Raw genomic sequence first — 27,602 nt, forward strand, 5'->3', positions numbered from 1 at the left:
TTCAGGATTGTTGCTCTCTCACTGTCACACACAGCGATGTGTGCTTATCAGCGGGAGAGCAACAATAAAAAAACGAACCAGGTCTGTGTGTAACGAGCAGCGATCTCACAGCAGGGGCCAGATCGCTGCTCAGTGTCACACACAGCGAGATCGCTAATGAGGTCACAAAAAACGTGACTCAGGGGTACTTCACGCACAGCGAGATCGCTACTAAGAGTTGGAGCCATATCAGATGCCTCCTTGATTGTACTGCCTGATAGAGAAGTATCTGCCTGTATATATAAGCATTGAGGACACAAAGAAACGGCCAAGGTTTAGTAACTTGGATGCAGTGGTTGACCACAGAAACTTAAGTAAACACGATTTCTCTCTTCAAAAATGTAAAGATGTCCAGCAGTGCAATTGCATCAGAACTGGCAGCAACCTGAGGCAGCCAGCTATAACTACTGTTTGGAGAAGTCTGGACACAAGTGATCTTCATGGAAGATTTATAGATAAAAATTATACATTTGACATGGAAACAGGGCAAAGCAACTCACTCAACTATACACAAAAACATATCAACTGAGGTGCAGAAGGATGACAGCATGTGTTCTGAACTGAAGTCAAAATTTGAAATATTTGGCAGTAATAGTAGGCAGTTTGTTTGCAAAGGGCTGAAGAATGGTGCAATGAGTGTTTGCAAGAAACAGTCAAGCATGGCAGAGGTTCAATGTACGTTTGGGGCTGCATCTTCACCTACTACCGTTTTGGTCCTGCGGCGCCATATTGGGACAACTTTTGACTGTCCAGAAGTCAGAAATTACATCATAAGCTGTCAATGCAAGGCTATAAGAGCCAGAACAAGGATCTCATAGGCTTGCACTCAAGGCTGAGGAGCCAGGAGTCGTGGAGTCTGTGTTCATTTTGGTGGAGTCTGAGTCGGTATAAAATGGACAGATTAAGGGTATGTGCGCACGTTGCTTTTTACCTGCTTTTTACCTGCTTTTTTGCTGCTTTTTCTTCTGCGCTGTTTAATGCCAAAATGGATGTGTTCTTCTATTCAAGCAAAGTCTATGGGAATTTGGGTTTCTTGTTCACACTATGTTGTTCAAAATGCTGCCTTTTTGTGGCAGAACTTTGGTCAAAAACTCAGCAGCTTTGCAGTGCAAAACCCAAATGGCAAAAACAATTGACATGTTGCTTCTTTGAAAAGCTGAGTTTTTGACCAAAGTTCTGCCACAAAAAGGCAGCATTTTGAACAACATAGTGTGAACAAGAAACCCAAATTCCCATAGACTTTGCTTGAATAGAAGAACACATCCATTTTGGCATTAAACAGCGCAGAAGAAAAAGCAGCAAAAAAGCAGGTAAAAAGCAACGTGCGCACATACCCTTACTCCTAAAATATATAATAAATTGGGTAAAGTAGGTCAATGCAGAATGTGCTGAATATTTTTTCATAGGAATTTGGGAAAGTTATGAAATGTCCTATAAATGGCTGTTCTTATCCATTCCTTATCTAAGGCTACATTCACACACAGCGTTTTTGCGGCGTTTTTTGAGGATACGTTTTTCAGCTACAAAAGCAGATTTTTTTTAAAAAACTTGCATCATCTGAAAGGTTTTTGAGCTCATAGATAATGTTTTCAATAGCAAAAGCAGATTAGAAAAACACCACACACTGACATGCTCATGCTTTGTGAGGATCCTTTTTTGAGCCCAAAAACGGATCCTCACAAAACAATGTGTCTGAATGTCATATCTTGAAACCCATTGACTTTGCTGGGATACCCAGAGTCACTGCATTTCACTGCAAAAACGGATCCGCAAAAACACTGAATGTATGTAGCCTGAGGATCTAGGCTGTCTTAGCTGAGATAAGCCTGTACTACACTTTAACACCAGTGAAGCTCCTCCTCTACAGGCAAGGGTAAAAAGTAAAACACATTCAGAAAGGAGGAAGGCCTGCAATAGATGTGACCTAATATAAGATACCATACACAGGGTTATTTTCTTTGGATTTATTTAATTACATTTCTTTGTTCTAGATTGGGAAACCGGAGACTGATCAAAACAAATGAATAACGCATACTTATCGCACACATACATACATACATACATACATATCCCTTTTGGAGACTTTCAGATACTCACACACGTTCTTCCCCTAACATGCATATATGTGAGGAACACACCCTTTCACAGGTAATTACTGAATTTCCGCTCTGCCCTCATATCCATTTTTGTACTTCGCATATAAACCCAGTCTGTTGCTGAGCATAGGTTACTTATGAGGTTACTTATGATTAAGGACTCTGTTTTTATTATGAAGTCCGAAACACGTTAAGATTACCTATGACTTGAATCTTCCATCTGCAGTCTTCATATATGCCTTTTCTAATGTATTAATAAAAGGAAAAGGATTTTTTTTTTTTTACCCTATTTTGGAATTGGTGCTGGATCCAAACCTCTCCTCTTTTTCATGGTCTATTATATGCTGGCCAGGACTAGCCAGCTGATCTCGTGCACCCCTGGGATTATGCAGTTTTGGGTGACAGGCGAGCTGAATTTTTTCTTTGCATAAACATGCTCTTATAAGAGCTTCCAATCTAAAAAGACATTTATAACACTTCTATCCAGAAGTTTTCATAGCTGTGACTGAGAAAAATAACCGCAGCACCAAGAAACAAATGCCCAGCACTTCCTGCCAGACAAAGGTGGAGCAAAGAGCATCTCAAACATCACAAGATATTTTGTAAGTGATAAAGTTACTGTAACAATGACAGCAGATATGTTTAAAAGACAGCCCATTATCATTATTTGCATGACCAGCTTTTACAGCTCTTAATGGAGAAATGGCCTGCAAATTTGGTGTTTCTCTGGAAAGAGAAAATATTAGAAAATTAGTGATTGAAGAAAGCCGTTAAACAAAAAGAAAGCTCTTCAAAAAAGAGACTCAAAAGACGTGTCATGTTTCTTAAAATGGAAAACTGCACACATCACAGAGTTAACTATTTTGCCATCAATGTTCGATATGTTTGTGACAACAAAGAAATTATTACCAAGTCACTGGCTGTTAAAGATACTAAAGCTCATCACACCAACCAGTTTCTCCAGACCTTAGTGGAAAAAGTTCTGCAAAATTATGAACTCAAAAAAAGAACAGGCTCTTGCTATTGTAACAGACAATGCTTCAAACAGAAGTACAATTAAACTGATTAATAATGAGTGTAATGAATAAGAGCTAGAAGAAAATTTAGGATTCAGTATGTGTGAGATGGAGCCACAGTGCTGTTCATGTAACTGAGGAACAAACAGATATTACAACAGAAAAGCAAAGTGATACTTTAGGATTAGATGAGCTTGTTGAAACTGTGCAAGTGATGAATATGAAAGCGTTTTGAAGCAGTGTTGTGCACATGCTGCAGCTGGCAATAAGAGATAGTCTCCAAGAGGGACATGCTGGAAATCTGATGGGAAAAGTGAGGAAAGTGGTTATTGCCGCCAGAACCCCTAAAATGGATTTCATCTTGAAGAGACGTGCTGAGAAAGGGGCAATTGTCGATCAAGCCACTCGATGGGGCAGCACTTATTTAATGATTGAGCTATTGCTTGAACTAAAACAGTTTTATAGATATGGCGAACTCTCAGGTAACCTTAAATGAAGGTGAATAGACACAGGTGGCTGAATTGAAGGAATGACTTAATCACCCATTTACCGTGACAAAAAAAAAAAAAAAAATAATTACAAGCTGAGAATTTAACTCCTGGCATTTTCATAAGGGAGTGGAAGAACTTGCTATTTTGCCTGTCTCAAAGAGGTTTAATTGCAGATGGCATTTCTGCTTCAATGAAATGGAGAGACACACAGCTATTGGCAAATAAAATTATTCTGGCAGCTGTTTATGTGGACCCAAGTCATCGTATACTGCTTGATGATCAACAGCTTACTAAAAAGTAAAGAAGCTCTGACTGAGGTAGCAGTTAGGATGAGTGGCCTACAGGATTGCCAGGCTCAAGCAAGACTTGGGTCCTGACAGAGCTATTGCTGCCGTGTCTTCATCCTCATCAGATGAGGCATTTAACTTTGACAAGTATTTGTATGACATGGAGCAGGCAAAGCGTTGCCGCAAGGAAAAAGATTTCACTCCGTCTCCTATTGCAGCAGATTGATCATATTTCAGTAAAATGTTTCACTTGCTCTCAAAGAAATAGAAAAATCCAACAGTTAATCAAAACTGACTGCGCATGAGGCAATTCCTTTATACCCAGAAATTGTTACAGATGTTGCCCATGTGGTTACGGCTTTGCCTCCAGCCCAAGTTAGTGTAGAGAGGTTGTTCTCTAGCGTTAAAATTATTAGGCCAAATTTTAGGTAATCTATGAAGGAAGATCTGATTGAGGCAATTCTACTTCTTACAACAAATTCATAGACTGCACAAATGTTATTTAGTATGTAGGTTTTTGGCCACTTACATAGTGTATTACACACATTATATATATATATATATATATATATATATATATATATATATATATATATATATATATATATATATATATATATATATATATATATATATATGCGCCACACACACATACCATGTAATATAGAATACATACACATAGTGTATTACATATTTACAATTACAGTTTGTGTTCTAAAGTTATATTCCAATAAATATATTTTATGTTCTATCTAAATATCTTGATTATTGCATCATAAAAATGATTAAATGTCCGATGTTCACATTGTAATACAATACATTTCTCACTTAAATATAAGCAATATAGGTGGGAGTCTGAGTCATGGAGTCGGTCCAAGGAAAATTGAGGAGTCCGAGTCGCAGGTTTGGCTTACCAAATCCACAGCCCTGCTTGCACAGAGTGGTGATCTCCAGCTTGCTCCATGAAACATGAACAGCCGGCAAGAGACCAAACAGGAGCAGAGTTAATAAAAGATGACGGAGGGAGAGTATAGGACAGGGGACTTTGTTTAGAAGCACCACTCCACAGCTGAAATTAAAAAAAAAAAAAAAAATGCTGAGTGGTGCTTTCAAAACTCTCCAACATGTAGAAGGAGTTCAGGAAGTGATTATATGGTCCCCAGAGTCCTGATTAAAACAAAACCATATCTGTCTGGGATTACATTAAGAGAAGGATTTGCACAAGCGTACATCAGAACCAGAACAGAAGATCTGGAGTTAATTCTCCATGATTGGGACAACCTATCTGCTGACTAGTTATACATAGAAGAACTGATGCTTTTTTTTTTTAAAAAAAAACAAAACAAAAAAAAACAAGGGGAGGACCAACCAGCAGGATTTTGCTATGTGAGGTGCAGGTAGTGTTATATGGGCAGTAAGTTGCTGAATCCAGACATACCTGTTATAGAAAGATGTGGTTCTTGGTTGATTGACTGATTAAAGATATTTAAAGTTACAGAACAGCACTGCACTTTCATTTATGTATGCAACCTGGGCAGGTCTTTGCATTTACTCCTCTTCCTCCAACATACCCCCTCTTTTCTGTATTTGAACATCATGCCGTGCTGCAATTGCAGTTAGTGGCATGTGCGTATTGCCACAATACTCAGGTCTTCATTAAAATGGCACTAGAGTCAGCGCATGTGTGTGCCATGATATCCAGTATCATTTTATTGAACACAGTTACGAGTATAATTACTTCAACATTATAGCCACTATCTGAAGGGGTTTATTCAGTTGGCAAACTGAGCGTTTGGCTGCAAAAATTCTTACAAATGACCAGATGCTCAAAATTTGATTTAAAATTTTGAGACCACACAAAATAATAAAAATTCATACCAGATCAAAAACTTCCTATATGAATATAACCATCGTCACAGGCGTTTAGTCACTGACACCATTTTCAGGTATCTGACGACATGCATCACTGGATTTTAAAATCTACATTCACTGAAAGCAAAACAAGAAACCCTGCAAACTAAAAATACAGAAAAATATATGGGGTGGTAAGAATGATGGTTAAAAAAAAAAAAAAAAAAAAAAAAATATACACAAATGTATTAAACAAAATAAAAAATTAAAAACATTTCACACATGCACCATTATTTTGTAACAATAAGCATGCAAAAAAGAATGGTCTGGTCAACTCTATTCTTCATATATAATTTTTATGTAATATTACATGGCAGCCTGACATCACGCACACAAAATACAATTGTACATCAGAAAAAAAGGCTGAAAAATCGGAATACAAACAAAACACAGCTTGTAGTTCAGTCCTGTGAAATTTCTGGACAAGACCTTCAAACCACTTGTATCCAGGAATTGAGAGGTTTATTAACATTAAATGCAAGCACTGCATGCAGATCTAAAAACGTGAGCCCTAACAAAAACCTGAAAAGAGATGATTGGTGAAAGTTCTTTAATGTACATGTACCTGACTTAAACAGGTTAAATCCAATATAACAGAAGCATAAGAACAAAAGAAAATTAAAAAGTACAGAAAAATGTATATAAAACAGTAATTATACATGTAATCATAAAGGGCAAGAGTCATTTCGCATCCTAAAAAAAGAAAAAAAAACAAACAAAAAAAGGCCCAATGTGACAATACATACTGTATACACACACACATTTACAACGTGTTACAAACTATAGTGGTGGGCTCACGGAGCCAGGCTCTGCTTTGAGATTTACATGCAGGACTCTCCAGAGTCAATAAGTCACTTTAGAGATCTGCAGGATAGAAAAAACACTGTTGCAAATCTATGTACTTTGCTGAATGCACAAAAACATCATTTGAAAGACCTTTTTAGGGTGTAACACGAAAAGACTAAATGGATAATCTATTCATTGAATACCCCTCTGCTTTTCTTTGATTGCCCAAAAGAACAAAACAAGAAAGTACTGAAATAGCAATGGACAACTACACGGACGTTATTTTTGAGCAATAGGGGGAAAAAAAAAAAAAATAAATAGTCCAAGGCATTGCCGTAAAGGCTAAAAATGAAACATGGTAGAGAAAAAATGTATTCTAAAGAAAGCCACAAGGTTTTAGGCGAGTAACAGTTCAGCACTCGTGTGCATTCACAAGAGGCAAGGGCTAAAACTTAGCAGCAAAAGGGGACAAAGTAAAAACTCAAGAAGCATCATGACTATAGTCTCCTTTATATATAAAAAAAAAAAAAATAATATAAAAAAAAAAGAAGAGGAAGATTAACAGAGAACGTTATATTGGCGGACACATGCGGCTTTTCTGTATATACTTCACCCATGAGTAAAGTTTTGAAAGTTCCGTTTTCCGTGAACTATATAATGAGAAATGTCTAACTCTTCTCCAGTAAAGGTGGGCTCAAACATGTTGGGGAAGGCAGGAGAGACATTCAAGTCACACTGAATATAGAAAGTAAATTTCTTTAACACCTCAAAGGCTGCTTCACACATCTGTTATAATAGGCTCGAATCAAAATGCACAGACTGGCCGTGCGTCTCTGGGACGGAGCGCAACAGCTTTATAGAAATATAAGAAGTTTGTGCGTTGTTATCAGAGTTCGGACTGATAACAGCTTCATGAAACAGCCCTAATTGTGGACATATTTGGGAGGACTGGAATCTAAAAAGGTATGGGCACATGACTGCTTCCTTCCACCAGTGGAGGCGCCAAGATTTTCTGGGAGAAGACACTTCAAGAAAACGTTGGCTGTCTTTCCTGAAGCGGCATCTTTTTTCTAGCTCCCTAGTGGAAAAAGGGAGCATGTTACTTCATTTATCCACTTCAGTCTACAAACCATGAAGCAGTTAGAAGCGACATAAGATTGAACATGTGCACAGGAATGTCATTTTGACATTGTGCACCACAAAGTCCATTTCTTGGAGCTTTTTTCAGACAATATCCACGTCCCTAAGTCACCTTCGAAAAATGTTATACTATAATCAGGATGATTATTCAGTGTTGGTTACATACATTATACACTAGGCTGTCATTCAGAAAGTATACCGGGTAGGTGAAGACCATTACTTTGAAGGATTATACATTGGCACCAACACAATGTTTGTGTGTCATAAGATGGTCACGAGTAAGGAAAACTAAAGAATCTTATACATAGTGCTTTACCTTTCAAATGCTCAAAACAATGAATTTTGGGGGTAAACTTTACAGCTTATACTGACTCTAAAAATCATGATACAGAAAAAGAAAAAAAAAAAAATATATCTTCAAAAAAACAAAAAAACAACACAAGCTGTGCAAAACAAAGCAGAAATCATTTTAAAAAAAAAAGGCATCAGTAACAGAAGTACAGTTTTACATATAAACCAACTTTATAACACCTCTCTTATAGCAGAACAAATTCTAAACATTAGTGTAAGATTTATAGAAATGGCTAGAGAAATCAAAGGAGAAAAAAAAAGGATTTGAAAGAGTAGTTAATTTGCATGTAACAGAACATTGTGTTGAGATTTTTTTTCTTTTATTTTGCATACCAAGATTTATTTTTTATTTTATGGCTAAATTCAAGAAACTTACATGCTTGTCTCAGGCTGTAGATTGAAATTCTGTTTTAGGAGTGTGACAAAAATTGCAAATGGTAACTTGAGTAGTGCCATAGGTCTTAAGAGCCACTTGTTTTAGTTCAAAATTTTACATTTTTTTCTTTAAGGATCGCAGAATTTAAGAAAAAAAAAAAAAAAGGTCACAATAATCATAGCACTTGAAATACAAGTCAAACAGCAGCAAGTGACAAAGAAAAAAAAAAAGAAAAAAAGGAGGGTAGAAAAAAGTAAATAAAAAAAAAAAAAAAAAAAGAAAATTGTGGGAAGCAGTTGCACTTCTCACTCACAAGACAGACATAACACTGGAAATATACTTTCAACGCACTTGAACTTGATGCAGAATTGCCCCACGACCTAAGACACCATGTCCGGGGTAAAGCCAAAAGTTAGGAAAGATTATGTCTTTATTTTTGTATTAATACATTTTTCTCTCATATACACAGCTGCACTAGTGTTGCCATATTCGATGTGGAGTCTCAGGCCACTTATAGCCCATTGACATACCACAGATACTCAACTGAATTGTGCCAAGTTGTTGGCGAAATGTTGGTGCGAACCCCAAGTCAATACTTCACAGTGCAATGTTTTGCTGGGACTCGCAGCACAAGTATCAATTACCTCTACTGCCTTTAACAAAGACGCTGGAAGCTAAAATAATGGACACCTACTTTACGGAAGTTAGACATACCAAACAGTTCTCTGTAGAGTAAGGAATGGGTGCTTAAATACATTTGTCCCGATATTTCTCAATCTGCATGGCTGGTCTTATCTTTGTGTACGACACCTCCTGCTTTAAAAGAATTGTGTTCAAAAACGTAGTTTGCCCAAATCCAAACGTGTCAATTGAGAGTGGTTTGTTCCTTTGTAAGAGACGGGTAAGCAGGTTCTTTAGACAAAATGACTTTTCCCTTTCTTTTGAATGCAACACCAGGGATTGTGGGTTCGCAGGAATATCCGAGCACTTCTGTCATCAGAAAGAAATGAGAGTCTTTCTACAAATTTTACATATATTTAGATCCACAAGTTTGGCAAGGGTGTCCACAATCCCACTTAGGATGTCTTCACCAAATCGTAGACATAAATATGGAAATCGTCATCAAACTTTATGAAGTAAACAGAGGGTTTGGCCTCAACTTGATGAATAACCATGCCAGTCCTTTTTGAGCCATCTTCTTTGGCATATTCCACTTGCTTCCCCACCAAGCTGTCAACAACCTCGCCTGGTTCTCTTTCAGCTGGAGGAGAATCATCTATTGGTAAGAATAAATTAAAAAAAAATATAAAAATTAGTACAACATGATTCTTAGTCTTACCTAAACTTTACAATAATATAAATTAAAAACAGGGGTGCACAACCTTTTCTAGCCCGAGGGCCACAATGTAATATTCAATAATGTCTAAAAGGGGATAAAAAAACCCCCAAAAACCAAACTGATATTACTAATGATGAGCGAGCACCAAGATGCTCAAGTGATATGTCCTCGAGCAGGTCAGACACTCAGACAGGCTTCATCCAATTACAGAGTAGAATGGAAATCAATGGGAAGCGCAAGCATTTTTCTGGTAGAGTCTTCTGTAAAAATGCTAGTTTCCCATTGATTTTCATACTCTGATTTGAGCTGTCAGAGCTGCTTGTTTAGCGTACCAAGCACCAGAGCATCCTAGTGCTCGCCCGTCACTAGTTATTACCTTTTGAGAGGTTTATGGTATGTCAAAAGTATATGCCAAAAATGTCTAAGAAATGAAGGTTTCACTACTAGGACTCCCACATATCTAGACAATTGAGTGCTCTTTTACACCGATGTCACTGTAGAGAAGGAGACCCTGCACACGTCACTTTGTCCATTGAAGTCTACAGGTCTCTGCATTTAATAATTCCCATAAATTTTATTACGAGGCTGCTCTGCCATATGCACTTCTGTAGTGTTTAACAGGGGTCAAGGACCCTAGTCTCTTGATGTATGAGGGATACTAATATTGTCACAAAGTATTTGGGATTACCCATCCAGGTACCACCTCTTCCCTCCGGACACAAACTACTGTATACAGAGGTTTGGAGGGCTTCGTGAGCCGCATGTGACCTCGGGGCTATTTGTTGTGCACCCCTGATCTTCAAAATTATAAAAAGACCAAGATCCATTCTCTTTTCTAGAAAATATATGCCTAGAGCTTGAGAAGGACCAAAATAAAATAAAAAAAATTATATTATATTATAGATATAATTATATATTTGTTGGATTGACTATTGACTCGAAATACACAAAAATTAGACTCTAACGGAACAAAATTTAAACAGACTTTCATTAGTTAAGGAAGAATCAACTGAGACGGCAAGGAAGAGGTTAAAGCAAACAAATATCTATCTATCTATATATATATATTTTTTATTTATTTTTTTTTAGAAAATACCACACGTGTGTAAAAATAAGGGCAAATGTACCCCAAGCAGATTAGGGCCAAGAAGGCTGGAAGTAAAACCATTTACATATTGTAAGGTTGCATACACCTGAAGTGCATCATTTCTTATAATACATGAGTAGTAGTTTATGGCAAGAAAAAAAGGACTTTATATCACAGCAGCAAAGTGTTGTATATGGTGTCCTCCAATGATGTATGTTATATTGTAAGAAATATAAAATGGTCACCCAGCTTATCAACAGATGGGACACAGTTGACTCTGGGTGCATTTCTTAGTGTAGAACAAATACACAAAATATATCTTATAAGAGCCTTAATATTGTATAGAAAAGATTAAATGAACAAATTTAAAATGTATTACCTTTGTTATTCTTTGTCATGGATGAAGAATGTCCTAATAGGTATAACAATATAATTAATATAGAATTGTAAATGAGAACAATGAATAAAAGTGATTGTCATCCAGACATGGTGACATCGGAGACTGAAGGCAGGATGCAGTTTGCAGCTGCTTATTTATTTGCACCACTCATGTATTATACCAGGAATGAAAAGGATATCAAGTGACAAATGAAACGTCGGAAGGAGGAGGAAAAAAAAAAAAAAATTTGGATTATGAAATTTAGAGATTAATAGAAGTGATCTATTCACTTAATTAAAAAGACCCTGATTAATACTCATTATATACACACATACAGTTGAAACCACAATTTACATACACTACATAACCACACATGAATGTTTATCTCACTATCTGACATGAAATCGGAAAAAACATTTCCCGTTTTAGGACAAATTAGGAACCAAAATGATATTTGCCAAATGCCAGAATAAAGAGAGAGCGCATGTTTTAAAGGCATTTTTATTACTTTCGGCAAAGTCAATAGTTTACATACATTTCATTAGTATTTGGTACCACTGTCCTTAAACTGTATGACTTGGGTCACACATTTTGGATATCCTTCCACAAGCTTCTCACAATAGTTGGTAGGAATTTGGGCCCATTCCTCCTGACAGAATTGGTGTAACAGCCATGTTCGTAGGTCGCCTTGCTCACAACCTGCCTTTTCAGCTTTGCCCATAAATTTTCAATAGGATTTAGATCAGGGCTTTCTGATAGCCACTCCAAAACATTGACTGTTATCCTTAAGCCACTTTGTAATCAGTTTGGCAGTATGCTTCGGGTCATTGTTCATTTGGAAGACCCATTTCCGCCCAAGCTTTAAGTTCCTAGCTCATGTCTTGAGATGTTGCTTCAGTATTGCCACAATCTTTCCTCATGCCAACTATTTTGTGAAGATTACCAGTCCCATGCTGCCACCCCCATGTTTCACAGTTTGGATGGTGTTCTTAAGGCTTCAAAGCTTCTCCCTTTTTTCTCCAAACTTATCGATTGTCATTATGGCTAAACAGTTCCATTTTAGTTTCGTCACACCACAGAACAGGTTTCCAAAAATGAAGGTCTTTGTTCCGGTGTAGATTTGCAAACATTAATCTGGCTTTTTTATATATATATCTTTTGGAGTATTGGCTTCTTCCTGGCAGAATGGCCATTCAGCCCATGTTGACCGTATTAATTTCACGGTGGATAAATGACAAGCTTACTTACGCCAATATCTTCACAAGGTCATTTGCTTTTCTTCTTGGGTTGATATGCACATGTCTGATCAAAGCACATTCATCTCTGGTACACAGAACCCATCTCCTTCCTGAGCAGTATGATGGCTGGACATTCCCATCTGGTTTGTATTTGCGTATGATTGTTTGTACAAATGAACAAGGCACCTTCAGGTATTTGGAAATTGCACCTTAAGGATGAACCAGTTTTGTGAAAGTCCAGAATACTTTTCCTGAGATATTGGCAGATTTCTTTTGATTTTCCCATGATGCTACACAAAGCAGTGTGTTTCAGGTGTGCATTAAAATATATCCACAGGTGTGTTTCTAACTCCGATATTGCCAATAAACCTAACAGAAGCTTCCAAAGACATTATATCATCATATGCGCTGTCCCATATTTTGTAAAGGCATAGTACTCTGTGTATATTAACTTTTGACTTGGCAGAAAGTAATAAAAATGCCTTAAAACATTCTCTCATTCTGGCATTTGGCAAATATAAATAATGTTGGTCCTAATTGACCTAAAACAGGAAACGTTTATTCTAGTTTCATGTCAGATAGTGAGAAAAACCGGCATATATGTGTGTCTTTTTAGTGCATGTAAACTTCTAGCTTCAACAGTACTACATATTATAAATAAAAAAAAAAAAAAAAAAAAGCTGTCAAAAGGTGGTAATCCTTTTAACACTAAGGTGCTGTCTACAACACGTGCACTATAGAGTAAATTGCTGGCCTAAGTGGTCATGTGTTGCAGACTGAATTTCACAATTTCACAGCTGCGGTCCTGAAAGGGAACTTTGGGAAGCTGCAATTATGTTAAAGGTCAACTCATTTTTAATACTCATTTTTGTTATTTTCAAGCATCACCTTCCTGTGACCATCGGAGGCATGGTTTAAATTAGCCAAATAGACATGATAGGATGTTTAAATGGCTTTTAAGAGAGTCCTCTAAGCATGTTTTGTGCCCTATAAAGAGACATTAAATTTTTTGCAGGCCAATTTTTTGTATTGGTATTGCCAAAGATAGAGCTGTGCGCATCTTACTCAAGGGCTATTCAAAGCTTTATGAAGACTGTCCTATTATGAGCCTTTTTAAATTCCCACTCGAGAGTGCCAGAATAGTAAAAGTAAAGAAAAAAAAAAAGGTTAATATATTTCTGTACACCCCCAAAAAATTAAACAGAAAAATTACTTACTTGAATCAGGCATAATGCGAAGATCTCCTTCTTTGTAGTCATCTAAAAGTTGATACATGTATAAGACAGGGTCCTTTTCATAGGTTATATAAAACCATGTGTTCATTATGGGTGCTCGTGCCAAAACCATCCCTCTCCATTCATCCTTGGAGCCATCTTCTGTTTCAAACATATGCTCTACAGCTTTACCAATCATTGTGTCTGCTAAATGAGCATCGCTGATCCGTGATGACGCTTTAGTAGAGAAATACAAAAGTCATTTCACAGAGATGTTTTTGTCATAAGACCACAAGTAAAAATATAAAACCAGTTTAGAAATTCTAAAACCTCCATCCAGAAACAGAATATTTCAGTAACATCCCCTTCACCACAATGCTTTCATCAAACGTCTAGCCCTAGTTCTTCCAACTAGGAGACTCACACTCCCATCAGATACACAATACGCAATGCCTGGGAGAAATGAAACTAGTGAAACAATTTACAGTTTAGGCGATACAGGCAACCTCAAACTTTATACCTGCAAGCTAACACTGCTCCCTCTGCACTGTGAGACGTCCAGGCGACCACCTTAGCTATGTGCAAGTCTTCGGACTATAACCCTAATAATTTATGCTGACTTGTTTGTTGCCTTCTGCATAGAAATAGCCTGACACTGGTTAGTTGCATGTTAGCTTATCCATTATACTTTTTGGAGCATGTGTTGAAGGCTCATTACTTGTCAGTCATGACATGATCATAGTTTTATTGAGTCCTTTCCTTTTGGACTTCCCATCCCTTTGGTGATCCTGCCTGGGCTGTCTCACTAGCATGTGGGTTTTCACCCATTTCCCAGCACCATGACATTGTAATTGTAAAAGGATGCAGTTTATAACTTTTTCATATTAAATAAAGTTGTTATATTTTATATTCAGCCTTAAAACGCCTGTCTTCAATTTTTTTTCCTCTGCACAGGATACTACATCATGCCAGGCTAGCTAGTCAGTTGAAGTTGGGGATCCCATCAGTTAGGCTAAGTTCACACATCACTTTTTTCTTAATCAGGCACAATCCGGTTTGTGCCTGATGCAACAGATCAGTCTCAAATTGTGTAAAAACTGATGCGACGGATCCAGTTAAAAAAAATTCTTTTTTTTATGCTGAGAGAGAGACACACAGAGACCCCATCATCACCGCACAAACACCGGCACTACCGCCCCCATCATCCCGCACACACCCCGGCACTACCGCACACCCCTGCACTGCCGCACGCATCATCTCCGCACACGCAGGCACTACTGCACGCATCATCACCGCACACGCAGACATCCCAGCACTACCTCAGTGACGTCACCGCCGACAGCGCGATTCACTTCAGTTGCTGCATGGATCTGACACAGAGCGCTCATGTTCTACTGAGGCTCATTGTCAGCTTCATGTAGCAGTGGGACCTCTGTGGATTATGTCAGACCTGCAGGGGTATTTGGGGATTTTAATAAAATGGTGAAAGAGTGTGTATTTTTGTATTTTATTCCAAATAAAGTATTTTTTGGGTGCATGTGTTTATTTACTTTCACTTACAGGTTAATCATTGGGGGGGGGGGTCTCAGACACCTGCCATGATTAACTCCTTATTACCTCGATTGCCACCGCACCAGGGCCCGACTGAGCCGGGTAGAGTCCCGGGACTGTCACATCTAATGGATGCGGTAATTTCGGGCGGCTGCTGGCTGATATTTTTATCCCCATCCTGAGAATACCAGCCTTCAGCCATGTGGCTTTATCTTGGCTGGTATCAAAATTGGAGGGAACCGCACGTCGTTTTTTTTTAATTATTTATTTTTTTACTGCAAGATATAGACCCGCCCACCGGCGGCTGGTTGCAGTGAAACAGCTGTCACTCAGCTTGGGGGCGTTTGACTGCAACCAATCATAGGCGCCGGTGGGCGGGGAATGCAGTGAATACGAGATTGAATAATGGGAGGCCGGCATTTTCAAAAGAGGAAAAGCCGCCGGACCTTTGTGACAGCCGTGCAGCGCCGCGTCGGTGATCTGTGAGTGAGAGTTTGAGAGACAGAGTGAGTGAGTGATTTTCTGACGAGCAATGAATTTATATCACTTCTGGGCATGCTCAGAAGTAAAAACCGGATACGGTACATGCTTCCGGCGTTTGACGCCTGCCACCGTATCTAGCGCGCATAGACTTTCATTATGCACCATGCCCCACAGTGCCTCATACGGCGCTATGCAGTTTTTTGCCGCTGGCAAAAAACGTTCCTCTCTACGTCCTGTGCAGCCGCAAGAGTGACGATTTTTGCCGCATCCGGCAAAAAACAGATCAAACGCAAGTACATGCGGCACAATCGGGCGCTAATAAAAGTCTATGAGGAAAAACCGCACCTGGTGGCAAAAAAACCCCCCACGGATGCGTTTTTCCCACAAAGCGCCGGATTGTGCCACATAGCAAAAACCTGATGTGTGAACATTCCCTTAAACGGAACCCGTGAGGTCAGATAAAGCTAGTAAACTGCAGATATAAGGTTAATCTGCAGGTTAATAGTGTTAGAAAGGAGCCTGATGCCTGCCCTTCTGTACTAGAAGTGTGGTACCTAGGAGAAATTTTTACTCCTGCTGGGAGTGGGTGAAACAGTCAAACAGGTGTGTCGGTGTGGCTACAGTCACCACTCGCAGCACAGAGCAGTGGCTTGCAACCACTTCCCAGCCCTTTGACTCCAGAGCTGTCAGTGAAAGTGCCAGTGTGCGCTTTCAGCCACCATTCACAGTGCTATGGACAGTGACTGTAGTCAAGCCGGCATGACAAAGCTGGCAGCTCCCGACAAGAATAAAGTTTTCTTTCATGACGTTGTTAACCTGGAAAAAGGACATTTTTGTGTACTCACCGTAAAATGTCTGTCTTTCTTGGAGCCTTTCATTGGGGGGACACAGACAGTGGGTTATATGGTGTCTCCAGGGGAGGCATGACACTGGGTTTGAAAAAAAGTGTTAGCTCCTCCCCCCACATCATATACCCCAGCTAGGCGGGAACTAGCTCAGTTTGTTGTAAAAGCAGTAGGAGAAGGACAACCAAAACCACAAGGGCGGGAGCTGTGTCCCCCAATGAAAGGCTCCAAGAAAGACATTTTACGGTGAGTACACAAAAATGTCCTTTCCTTTCTCGCCTTTTCATTGGGGGACACAGACCGTGGGACGTCCCAAAGCAGTCCCTGGGTGGGAACTGAACTATTAACAGTGTAGAACATCAGACTAAGAGCTGACTAACAACTGCAATTGCAGTGAACACATATCAAACACTGTCAAAAAAACGAGCAGTGGCCACTTCTAAATGGACCACAGTCGCCTGAAGGATTTGTCTTGCAAGAGCAGCATCCGCGGATGCATGCGTATGCACAGTGTAGAATTTTGTAAACGTGTGCACACTGGACCAAGTAGCAGCCTTGCAAGTAGCAGCCAAGTTGGGCCGCCGAAGCCTGATGGCTGATAGAGTGGGCCCGCACAGATTGAGGGGGAACGACGCCTCGTGCTTTGTAAGTTTCACAGATGGCAGTCCTGATCCATCGAGAAATCGTGGATTTGGAAGCCCGGTCGCCCTTTTTGTGTCCTTCTGAGAGGACGAAAAGGGCATCGGACTTGCGCAACGGAGCTGTTCTGGAGATTTAGATCCGCAGAGCCCTGACAAGATCGAGAGTGTGAAGGGCTCTCTCAAAAGGAGTGGATCGGGGCCGGGCAGAATGACGGCAACACAATGTCCTCGTTCAGGTGGAAAGAGGATACGACCTTCAGAAGGAAGGCGGGGGAAGGCCGAAGGACCACCTTATGATGGAATATCAGGTAAGGTGAGCGACAGGACAGAGCTGCCAGTTCGGACACTCACCTGATAGAGGTAATAGCGACTAAAAAGGCAACTTTCCAAGACAGCAGTTGAAGAGAGATTTCTCTCAAGGGTTCGAAAGGAGGAAGTTGAAGAGCTCCGAGAACCAAATTCAGATCCCAGGGATCTAAGGGGCGACGATAAGGGGGGGACCAAATGCGCCACCCCTTGAAGAAAAGGTACAGACCTGAGTACGAGAAGCCAGCTGCTTCTGGAAAAAAAAAAATTGACAAGGCAGAAACTTGTCCTTTAAAGGGTATTGAGAGCAAGACCTGAGTCCATACAGTCTTTGAAAAAGGCAAGAACATTAGGGATTGAAAAGGTAAGGGGCGACCGATTATGACGGTCACACCAGGACAGATAGGTCTTCCAGGTCCTGTGATAAATGCTAGCGGAGGAAGGCTTGCGAGCATTAAGCATGGTATGAACTACCCTGGAAGAAGATGAGACTTTGCTAGAATCAAGAATTCAAGCGCCACACCGTCAAATGCAGCTGTGCTGTATTCTGGTGGAATATTGGACCTTGTGACAGAAGATCCGGGCGGTCGGGAAGACGCCAGGGAGTGTCGCCGAGAAGGTGGAGGAGCTCTGGAAACCAGGCTCTTCTGGGCCAGTCCGGGGCCACGAGGATCACCGGGATTCCCTCCGCTTTGATTTTCTTGATTTCTCTCGGAATGAGAGGGAACGGAAGGAAAACGTATGGCAGGCGAAACTGCGACCACGGGAGGACTAGAGCGTTGGAGCCAAGCGCTAGCGGGTCTCTCGACCGGGATACGAAGGGATGTACTTTGGCGTTTAGCCGAGACGCCATGAGGTCCACATCTGGGAGCCCCCAACGAAGAGTGATCTGATGGAACACCTCGTCGTGGAAGGACCATTCCCCTGCCGCTAGACCTTGCCTGCTGAGAAAGTCTGCGGCCCAGTTGTCTATCCCCGGAATATGGACAGCTGAAATAATGGGAATGTGCATCTCTGCCCAAAGAAGAATCCTGGAGACTTCTTTCATCGCTGCCCTGCTGCGAGTTCCTCCCTGACTGTTGACGTAAGCCACAGCCGTGGCATTGTCTGACTGGATCCGAACCGGGAGGCCCAGAAGCAAGGGGTTGAAAGGTCTGAAGGGCCAGAAATATGGCCCTGATCTCCAGAACGTTGATATGAAGGGATCGCTTGGGGTGAGACCAGCGTCCGTGAGCAGTGTGGTGGAGAAACACCGCCCCCCAGCCTAATAGGCTGGCATCTGTCGTGACTACGTGCCAGTGGACAGGGCGGAAGGTCTTCCCCCTGAGATAGGGATGAGACCTGAGTCCACCAGACGAGGGAGCTGAGGGCAGTCCGAGATAAGCGGACTGACCGGTCTAGAGGCTGGATTCTTGTCCCAAGAGGACAGAAGATCCAATTGCAGAGGGCGCAATTGGAATTGGGCAAACGACACGGCTTCCATGACTGCTACCATCTTGCCTAACACTCTCATCCCACTCCGGAGGGATGTGTAACGGCGGGAGCGGAGGGAGATTGGGCGGCCCGGATCAGGGAAGACCTAGTCTTCTGGAAGAAAAACCCCGGGCCTGAACAGTGTCTATCAGCATACCTAAAAAGGTGATGCGCTGATGAGGAATGAGCGATGACTTGTTGAAGTTGAGAAGCCACCCTAGCCTTGAGAGCCTGTCTGGGCAAATTTGCACGCTTTCTGAGCAAACTTGAAGAGAGCTCCCTTTGATAAGTAGGTCGTCCAAATAGGGAACGACCAGGACGCCTCTGTAAAATGGACATGACGGCTGCCATGACCTTTGTGAAGACCCGAGGCACAGTAGCTAGTCCAAAGGAAAGGGCCCTGAATTGGAAATGACTGTCCTACGGCAAAACGAAGGAACTGTTGATGCGATACACATATGGGAATGTGTAAATAAGCATCTTGAATGTCTATGGAAGCTAGGCATTCTCCCAGTTCCATAGCAGCTAGTACGGCTCACAATGATTCCATTCGAAAGGTCCGAATCCGTACGGACCTGTTTAGCCTTTTGAGGTCCAGGATAGGACGGACAGAGCCATCTTTTTTGGGGACGACAAAGCTTTGAATAGAAACCTTTGCCTCTCTGTTCCAGGTTCACTGGAATGATAACGCTTGCCTTCTGTAAAGAGGATATGGCCTGACATAAGGCCTGGCTTTACGTTGTGGACTTTGGAAGCAGAGAACGGAGAAACCTGTTGGCCGGTAGGGAATGGAAATCGATCTTGTAACCTGAGGTGACGATTTCTCGAACCCAAGAATCGAGAGTATGGTCTAGCCAAATATCCCGAAAAAGCAGAAGCCGCCCTCCAACAGGAGTCGGCTCTGAGGGGTACCCGGCGTCATGCTGAAGGGGCCTTCGTGGTGCGAGGTCCCTTGGATTTAGATTGCCTGGAGTGAGAACGCCAGGAAGAGTCCCTTGAGGGACCGGATCCCCGATCTGAGCGTTGCGACGACGCCTGTGATGGTTTTTGGGGGACGGGCCGAAAGGACTGCCTGCGCCAAGACGACTTTTTTAAAATTTTTGGATACAGGCCGCTTTTGTGGTAGAATGGTACTTTTACCACCCGTCGTCTCAGATATAAGCTTGTCCAGGGATTCTCCAAACAGACGAAGAAACTGGAAGGGGCGTGTGGACAGGGACTTCTTGGAGACACTGTCCGCGTTCCATATCTTTAGCCACAGGACTCTGCGGGCAAAAACAGCGTTGGCTGCAGTTAGGGCTGACAAACTAGCTGCATCTAGGGAGCCGTGAACAAAATAATTAGAGGCTAGAGAGAACAAATCAAGGATCTCAAGAGCCTCTGAAGGAATATTGCAAGAGCGAAGCAACTTGCGCAAGTTCCTACTCCACACAGTCATAGCACTCGCCACCCATGTCAAGGCAAACAGGGGGCGCAGAGAGGAGCCCGAAGCCTGGAAAATAGATGTGACCGCAGCATCAACTGCGCGGTCGGACGAGTCCTTGAGAGACGCGGTGTCTGAGACAGACATAACCGTGTGTTTAGCCAGCCTGGATACTGGTGGATCCACAACGGGGGGTACTGACCAGAGCTTAACCAGTTCCGATGGAAAGGGATAAGCGAATGAAGGAGGATTTTTTATTAAACCTATCAGGGTGATCCCACCGTTTTCGATATGATTTGATGAAAAATCGGATCCTGGGCAAAGGACTTAGAAGGCTTCTTGGCCCGCTTGATTGCCGACTGAGAAGTCGGGTCTGAAGGCTGATCAGAAATTGACAGAGTGATTGACAGCCGAAATTAATGTGTCTTCCATATGTCTAGACTCAGAAGGGACATCTGAACCAGAGTCAGAGTCTTGGGAATCGTGACCACTAAAGGTCACGGAGCCTGAGTCAGACTGATCATCGTCAGTCGGACGAGACGTAACGGTCGCAATGGCGCCTTTTGGAGACAGCCTTTTTACGTACTGGGAACGAGACACCAGACGAAGGCGGGCTCCCCTGGGGGAGCTGAGCCGGGGGGAGGCTGTGAGAGCCTGTGGAAGGCTGGGATATCTGAGCGGCCAGGTCATCTAACCTCTTAGACATTAGAAGAGCCCAGGCAGGAATAACGTCATCAGAGTGGGGTAGTGCCTGGCTAGTGGCCGCAGCCAAATCCACAGACTGCACGATCTCCTGGTCCGGCAGCGGAGGCTGTTGTGACACGGTAGTAGAGGCATCGCAGCCCCGGCATAGTGGATAGCTTCGGCCATTAGAAAACAAGCATCCACAGGTGGTACAAGCATAGTAGAGGTCTGTAGAGGACGCCTGGGAAGCTTTATCATCCTTGCGATTACGCATGTCAGCAACAGTTCCACAAAAAGTACAGTGAGCCTCTAGCAGTATTATAAAGGGACTGCTGTGGGTGAGGAGCTTCTAGCAGTATTATAAATGACTGCTATGCAGAGCCGGTATATACCGAGTAAAGTAGCACACCCTGTCAAACAGTCGGTATATACCTACAGGCACAGTTAGTATATACTGCTAAAAGCTGATATACACCGCCAGCCAGCAGACACATACCGCTAGAAAGACAGCGATATACCACTGAGCAGAGCGGTATATAGTGCTGCAGAATCGCAGAGCCAAGGAGGCGATCTCACCCGTGTCTGCTCCCCACATGTAATGGCGTCCAGTGTTCTCTGGCAGCATGGAGGGGAGAGACGGCCAACTTGAGGGAGCGGCTTCTAGAGCAGTGGAGGGGGCATTGCTAGAATACAGGCTGAAGCCGGGGGCTAAATTAATGATGCTCCCCGGGATCACGGCCTGCATTGCCCCACCGGCGCCTTTCCAGGCGGCGGTTTGGATGCAGGGGACAGATGACTCGTCGTCTCCCTACCTGCTCCTGGCTCCGTCTGAAGACGCGTCGGTGATGGATGCGGGGATCTCAGGGACGCATCTTCGGCTCAAGGCTGAAGCAGGTCCTCGGCTCTGCTAACCCTCTGGAGCTACCTTGGTGTGAGGTGCTTCCAGGGAGCCTGGAGGGGTACGCAGACCCGACCACTTGGGCGCGAAGGAAGACTGACGGCTTGCGCACGCCAGGTTTCCTCTGCCCGTACACGGGGGGGGGGAAACGGGGGTGGCAAGGCACCCTGGTATTGCCCCCATCAAAAATAGAATGAATAAGAAAAGAAAAACAAAATAAAAAAAGTAAAAATAAGCTGGCCTGAGGCACCTCTGGTGGAGCGCAGTCCAGACTTGTCAGCCTCCCTGCTGACACTAGGAAAAAAACTGAGCTAGTTCCCGCCTAGCTGGGGTATATGCTGTGGGGGGAGGATTTAACACTTTTTTCAAACCTAGTGTCACGCCTCCCATGGAGACACCATATAACCCACTGTCTGTGTCCCCCAATGAAAAGGTGAGAAAGGAATATCCCCAATCTGCAGGTTAGTAGCGTTCAACACCACATGTCCTTTCAACACCTATCATTCGGCACATTACTACAGATGTGGTATATGGAGCGGGTCCAGGTGATCAATTCACACCAACTCTATTCACCAGACATTTTACTGCACTTACCAACTCTATCTGGTAGAACTTCGAGAGCAGACACCCTTTCATCTTTGTGAAGCTCAAGTCCATACACACAATCAAATCCATCATATTTTATAAGATAAAGAGAAGGGTTGACCGGTACTTGATCCAAAACAGTCCCTTTCCATTGAGTGATTGGACCACTGCCCTCTTTCCAGCCATGTTGTATCCTGCATCCTACAATATTTCTTCTTGGTTGAGAAATTGGTTTACTTGGTCCCATATTGCTTCGATGTTTCCTAAAAAAATAGAAAAATATATATATTAGTATATGGTACTATAATTCTAAGAGGCAGCATGCAATTTAAAGTTTCTGCCATAGCCAATTTTTGTTTTGTTGCTGCCATTTTTTCTCATCTTCCAAGAGTTTTTATTTCTCCTGTGTAACACAGCCGTTCTATACTGTATATGAAGTACAGCTCCTAAGCCATACATATGTACGTGTAAATGTCAGAAAAATGTTAGGATATGTAAATAAGTCAGTATTATAATGCAGTTGACAATTTTTAGCTTATTCTGAGAACATACCGCTACAACAGCGATGTGATCCAGTTTTATTATAGGATCTTGTATTTGCAAAACTGCAGGAAGGATTCTACACTGAGCTCGGCTAAGCAACAGCAGCAACAAGCTATCAAAAGGAATTATCCACTATATGCACAAATCACCTTTTATATCAAGTAACCCTGGTAATAAGTTAAAAACAAACTCACCTCCTGCAGCGGTTCCATAAACCTGTCACCCCTTTTTTGGGCTATAAGCTGCAGCCACCACCAGTGGGCTCATATACAGCACGTTAGAATGCTGTATATATAAAAGCCCAGACCGCTGTGTAGAACATAAAAAACACTTTATAATACTTACCTAACGGTCGCGCAGCGGTGGATGAGGGCCTAATGGGCATCTCCGTTGTCCGGTGCCGGAGCCGTCTCTTTCGGCCATCTTTGTTCTCCTCTAGCTGCGGTGCATGACCGGTCTGACGTCATCCACACTCGCCGGCATTCCGGTCCTGAGCATGCGCACTTTAATCTGCCCTGAGCAGGGCAGATCAAAGTATTGTAGTGCGCCTGCGCAGGACCGGAGAGTGTGTATGACGTAACCGCGTCATGCACCCAGGCTTCAGAAAGAGGACGAAGATGGCCAAAAGGGGAGACGCCCATTAGGCACTCACTCACACTCAAAGTGTTTATGTAGTCACAGCGGCCTGGGCTCTTATATACAGTATTCTAACATGCTGTATACAAGAGCCCGGTGGCTGTGGCCGCAGCTTATAGTCCAAAAAAAAAAAAAAAAGTGGTGACCGATTCCCTTTAATGGTGCTGAGGAATTAGAATGTAGCGCCCCCTAGTGGGCAAAAATCACACGTGTCATCTGTATATGACAGATGACACCCTATCCTCTCTAATCAGCTTGTGAAGCGACTGGGGCAGATTAACCTTTTAAATGCCAATCGAAATAGTAGCATATAGGTGGATAAAATAGGGAGATGACTTGTTCAATACTATCAACGTCTCCCAATTATAGGCACAGATAGATGCCATGGAATATAAGCAGTCTAACAGGCTGTGTCACTACAGAACTGGCATGTCTCAGGCACTGCAGTATACAAGTACTGCAGTGCATGACACCAGGGATCAAAGTAAAAAATATTCATGTTCCACAGTGTGACAAAAGTAAAATGGTTAGGGGTGGGGGGGGGGGGGGGGGGGGGGGAATAAAAAAAAAAAAAAAAAAAAAATGTAACATTTATAGAAAATAGCTGTAGTACCCGGCGTTGCACGGGATAGTAACTGTCTCTCTGTCTCTCTCGAGTCTGTGTGTCGCTGTCAGTCTGTCTGTCTCGCTCTCCCTGTGTCTGTCCCTATGTGTGTGTCTGTCTGCTTCTCTTTGCCCGGGCGGTCTCTTTCCAGGTCTCTCTTTGGCAGTCTAGCTCTCGCTTTCCAGGGCTGTCTGTGTGTCTGTCTGCATCTCTCTCTATCAGTCTCTCCACCGACATCATATTATCTGACACATAATCTTATACTAAGGCTATGTGCGCACTAGAAATGTGAAGTTTCTCAAGAAAATTTCTTGAGAAACTTCTGGGAGTGAAAGATTTCCGGACCTCCGAAAAAAATCCGCACCAAATCCGCATGCGGATTTGACGCAGATTTGCCGTGGATTAGCCGCGGAATTGCCGCGATTTGCCCGCGGGTGGTTCCCTGCGGATTTTTGCAGGCTGTACTGCCGAAATCCGCAGGGTACCTGCGGAAATAATGGACATGTTCATTTTCTCAAGAAAGTTTCGAGAAATTCTTCAAGGAAATTTCTTGAGAAACATCCGCACCAGTGCGCACAGCTTTTTTTTTTTACCATAGAATTTGCTGGGAAATGTCTGCACAAAGATTGCAGACATTTCTCAAGAAATTTCCGCGGCAAATCCGCGGGTAAAACTGTCTAGTGCGCACAAAGCCTTACAGTTTTTTTGTTCCTATAGCAACCACTGACAGTTGCTATTTATAGCTTGCAGCTCTCACCTCCAGTTTAATAGAGGCAGGACTTTTAGAGAGTAAGTGTAAGGCTATGTGCCCACGGGGAAAGTGTCCTGCGGATATATCCGCACAACATTCCGCAGGAGCTCCCACACCACAACTTTTGTCTGTTTCCATGCTGTGGAATGTCGTGTGGATATGCTGCGGGCATTCTGCATTGAGGATACAGTACCATGGCTTCGGCACTGCATCCTCAATGCAGAACAAGTGCTGCCGTGATCGGGGAAGTTTATACTTACCTCAATCATGCAGCACCTCGCTTTCCGGCGGCCGGGTCACTGTCAGGCAGCGTCTGGTTTCACTGTGCTGGAGGTGGGCGGGCCTGAACTAGCTCCGGCTGTCACATGACCGGAGCTCGTGCAAGCTCCGCCCACCTCTTCCTTCCTGTACCTGGCTGGATCCACCGCGCTGCTGCCGCTACACCGCACGGAGAGGTGACTCGGGTCTCTATCAAGGCAGGTAAGTATATGGGACCCTGCGGAGAAATCCGCTACAATAATTGACATGCTGCAGATTTTTCCGCACGGAAATCCGCACGATTTCCGCTGCGGAAAAATCCGCAGTGTGGGCACAGCATTTCCCAAATGCCATAGAAATGGCTGGGGAGTAGCTGTGCTGCAGATTTTCGGAAAATCTGCGGCTTTTCCGCGAGAAATCCGCGGCAAAATCCGCAGCGTGGGCACATAGCCTTAGGCTATGTGCCCACGCTGCGGATTTTGCCGCGGATTTCTCACGGAAAAGCCGTGGATTTTCGGAAAATCCACAACACAGGCTATGTGCCCACGCTGCGGATTTTGCCGCGGATTTCTCGAGGAAAAGCCGCGGATTTTCCGAAAATCTGCAGCACAGCTACTCCCCAGCCATTTCTATGGCATTTGGGAAATGCTGTGCCCACACTGCGGATTTTTCCGCAGCGGAAATCGTGCGGATTTCCGTGCGGAAAAATCTGCAGCATGTCAATTATTGTAGTGGATTTCTCCGCAGGGTCCCATATACTTACTTGCCTTGATAGAGACCCGAGTCACCTCTCCGTCCGGTGTAGCGGCAGCAGCGCGGTGGATCCAGCCAGGTACAGGAAGGAAGAGGTGGGCGGAGCTTGCACGAGCTCCGGTCATGTGACAGCCGGAGCTCGTTCAGGCCCGCCCACCTCCAGCACAATGAAACCAGACGCTCACGCTGCCTGACAGTGACCCGGCCGCCGGAAAGCGAGGTGCTGCATGATGGAGGGAAGTATAAACTTCCCCGATCACGGCAGCACTTGTTCTGCATTGAGGATGCAGTGCCGAAGCCATGGCACTGTATCCTCAATGCAGAATGCCCGCAGCATATCCGCATGACATTCCGCAGCATGGAAACAGACAGAAGTTGTGGTGCTGTTTCCTGGGAGCACCTGCGGAATGTCATGCGGATATATCCGCTGGACACTTTCCCCGTGGGCACATAGACTGTTTGGGCGGGAAAATGTAACCCTGCGCTTTAGGCTATGACATTCCCTGAGTCACATGGCTTGTCTGTGCAAAATTTCGTGATTGTAAATGTGCCGGTGTGGATTCCTTTAGCACACACACACACACACACACACACACACACACACACACACACACACACACACACACACACACACACACACACACACACACCTCTTTATATATTAGATGTTGAAGTAACTGGCATGGCTATGTCAAACCCGAACTAAAAAATGATCATGTTCTTTATTCCGTATAGATAACACCATTAAAAAAAAAAAAAAACCATGCGACACTTTGTAAAATATTGTTTTTAGTGTGCTATAGTAGCAAAGGATAAACACACCGGATTTAAATCTGGTATCACAATAATAAGTACTGACACACATACCGTGTTTTTCCAAGAAAGAGACAGGGGCTTATATTTTTAGTTTACAAAAAGGGGCTAGGGCTCATTTTTGGGGGAGGCCTTTTATTTTTTTTTTTTCCCTTCCATGAACAACAATTACACATTTATGCTACAATTTACCTTGAAGGTGTATGGCCAGCTTTAGGGTTTGTAACCTTAACCCTAACTTTCATTCCCAAATTGATGGTGCAGCGTCAGTGTCTCTTATGGTAACCCTTACTGGCACGCTCATAACACTGTGTGGCAGTGGCACTCTTCTCTATGTGGCCAGGAGGGGGCAGAAGGCGGGAGTCTGGAGCAGACTCTGGAACGGTGAGTGTGACGTCACATGTGGCTGGATGAGCGGGAGCGAGTAGTGCCAGCCAGGAGGAGGGATCCAAGAGCAGCCCACACCATAGCACAGTAGTGGCCGAGATGACCCAAGAGGCAGCAGTCGGCAGGCAAGACTTGGGAATGGCAACCAAGCAAACAATATAGCGCAGTAGTGGCCAGGAGGCGGGAACCAAGTGGCAATACTTAGGAGGCGGGACTCT

General features: G+C 43.1%; 1 protein-coding gene across 4 annotated transcripts in view; it reads right to left on the reverse strand.

Annotated features, from left to right (window-relative positions):
• Positions 1-6,126: 6,126 nt before the first annotated feature.
• Positions 6,127-27,602, reverse strand: part of SPIN1 (spindlin 1) — a 97,109-nt gene continuing 75,633 nt past the window's right edge. For all 4 annotated transcript variants that reach the window (XM_075318833.1, XM_075318812.1, XM_075318825.1 and 1 more), the window contains exons 4-6: positions 22,649-22,902; positions 13,754-13,987; positions 6,127-9,769 (exon numbers count right to left, since the gene is read on the reverse strand). In XM_075318833.1, coding sequence (XP_075174948.1) covers positions 9,570-9,769; positions 13,754-13,987; positions 22,649-22,902 — 688 coding nt within the window. In that variant the 3' untranslated portion in view covers positions 6,127-9,569. The remainder of the gene's footprint in view (positions 9,770-13,753; positions 13,988-22,648; positions 22,903-27,602) is intronic.

The sequence above is a fragment of the Anomaloglossus baeobatrachus genome, chromosome 1 (assembly GCF_048569485.1).
Source record: "Anomaloglossus baeobatrachus isolate aAnoBae1 chromosome 1, aAnoBae1.hap1, whole genome shotgun sequence".
In the NCBI taxonomy this organism is placed as follows: Eukaryota; Metazoa; Chordata; class Amphibia; order Anura; family Aromobatidae; genus Anomaloglossus; species Anomaloglossus baeobatrachus.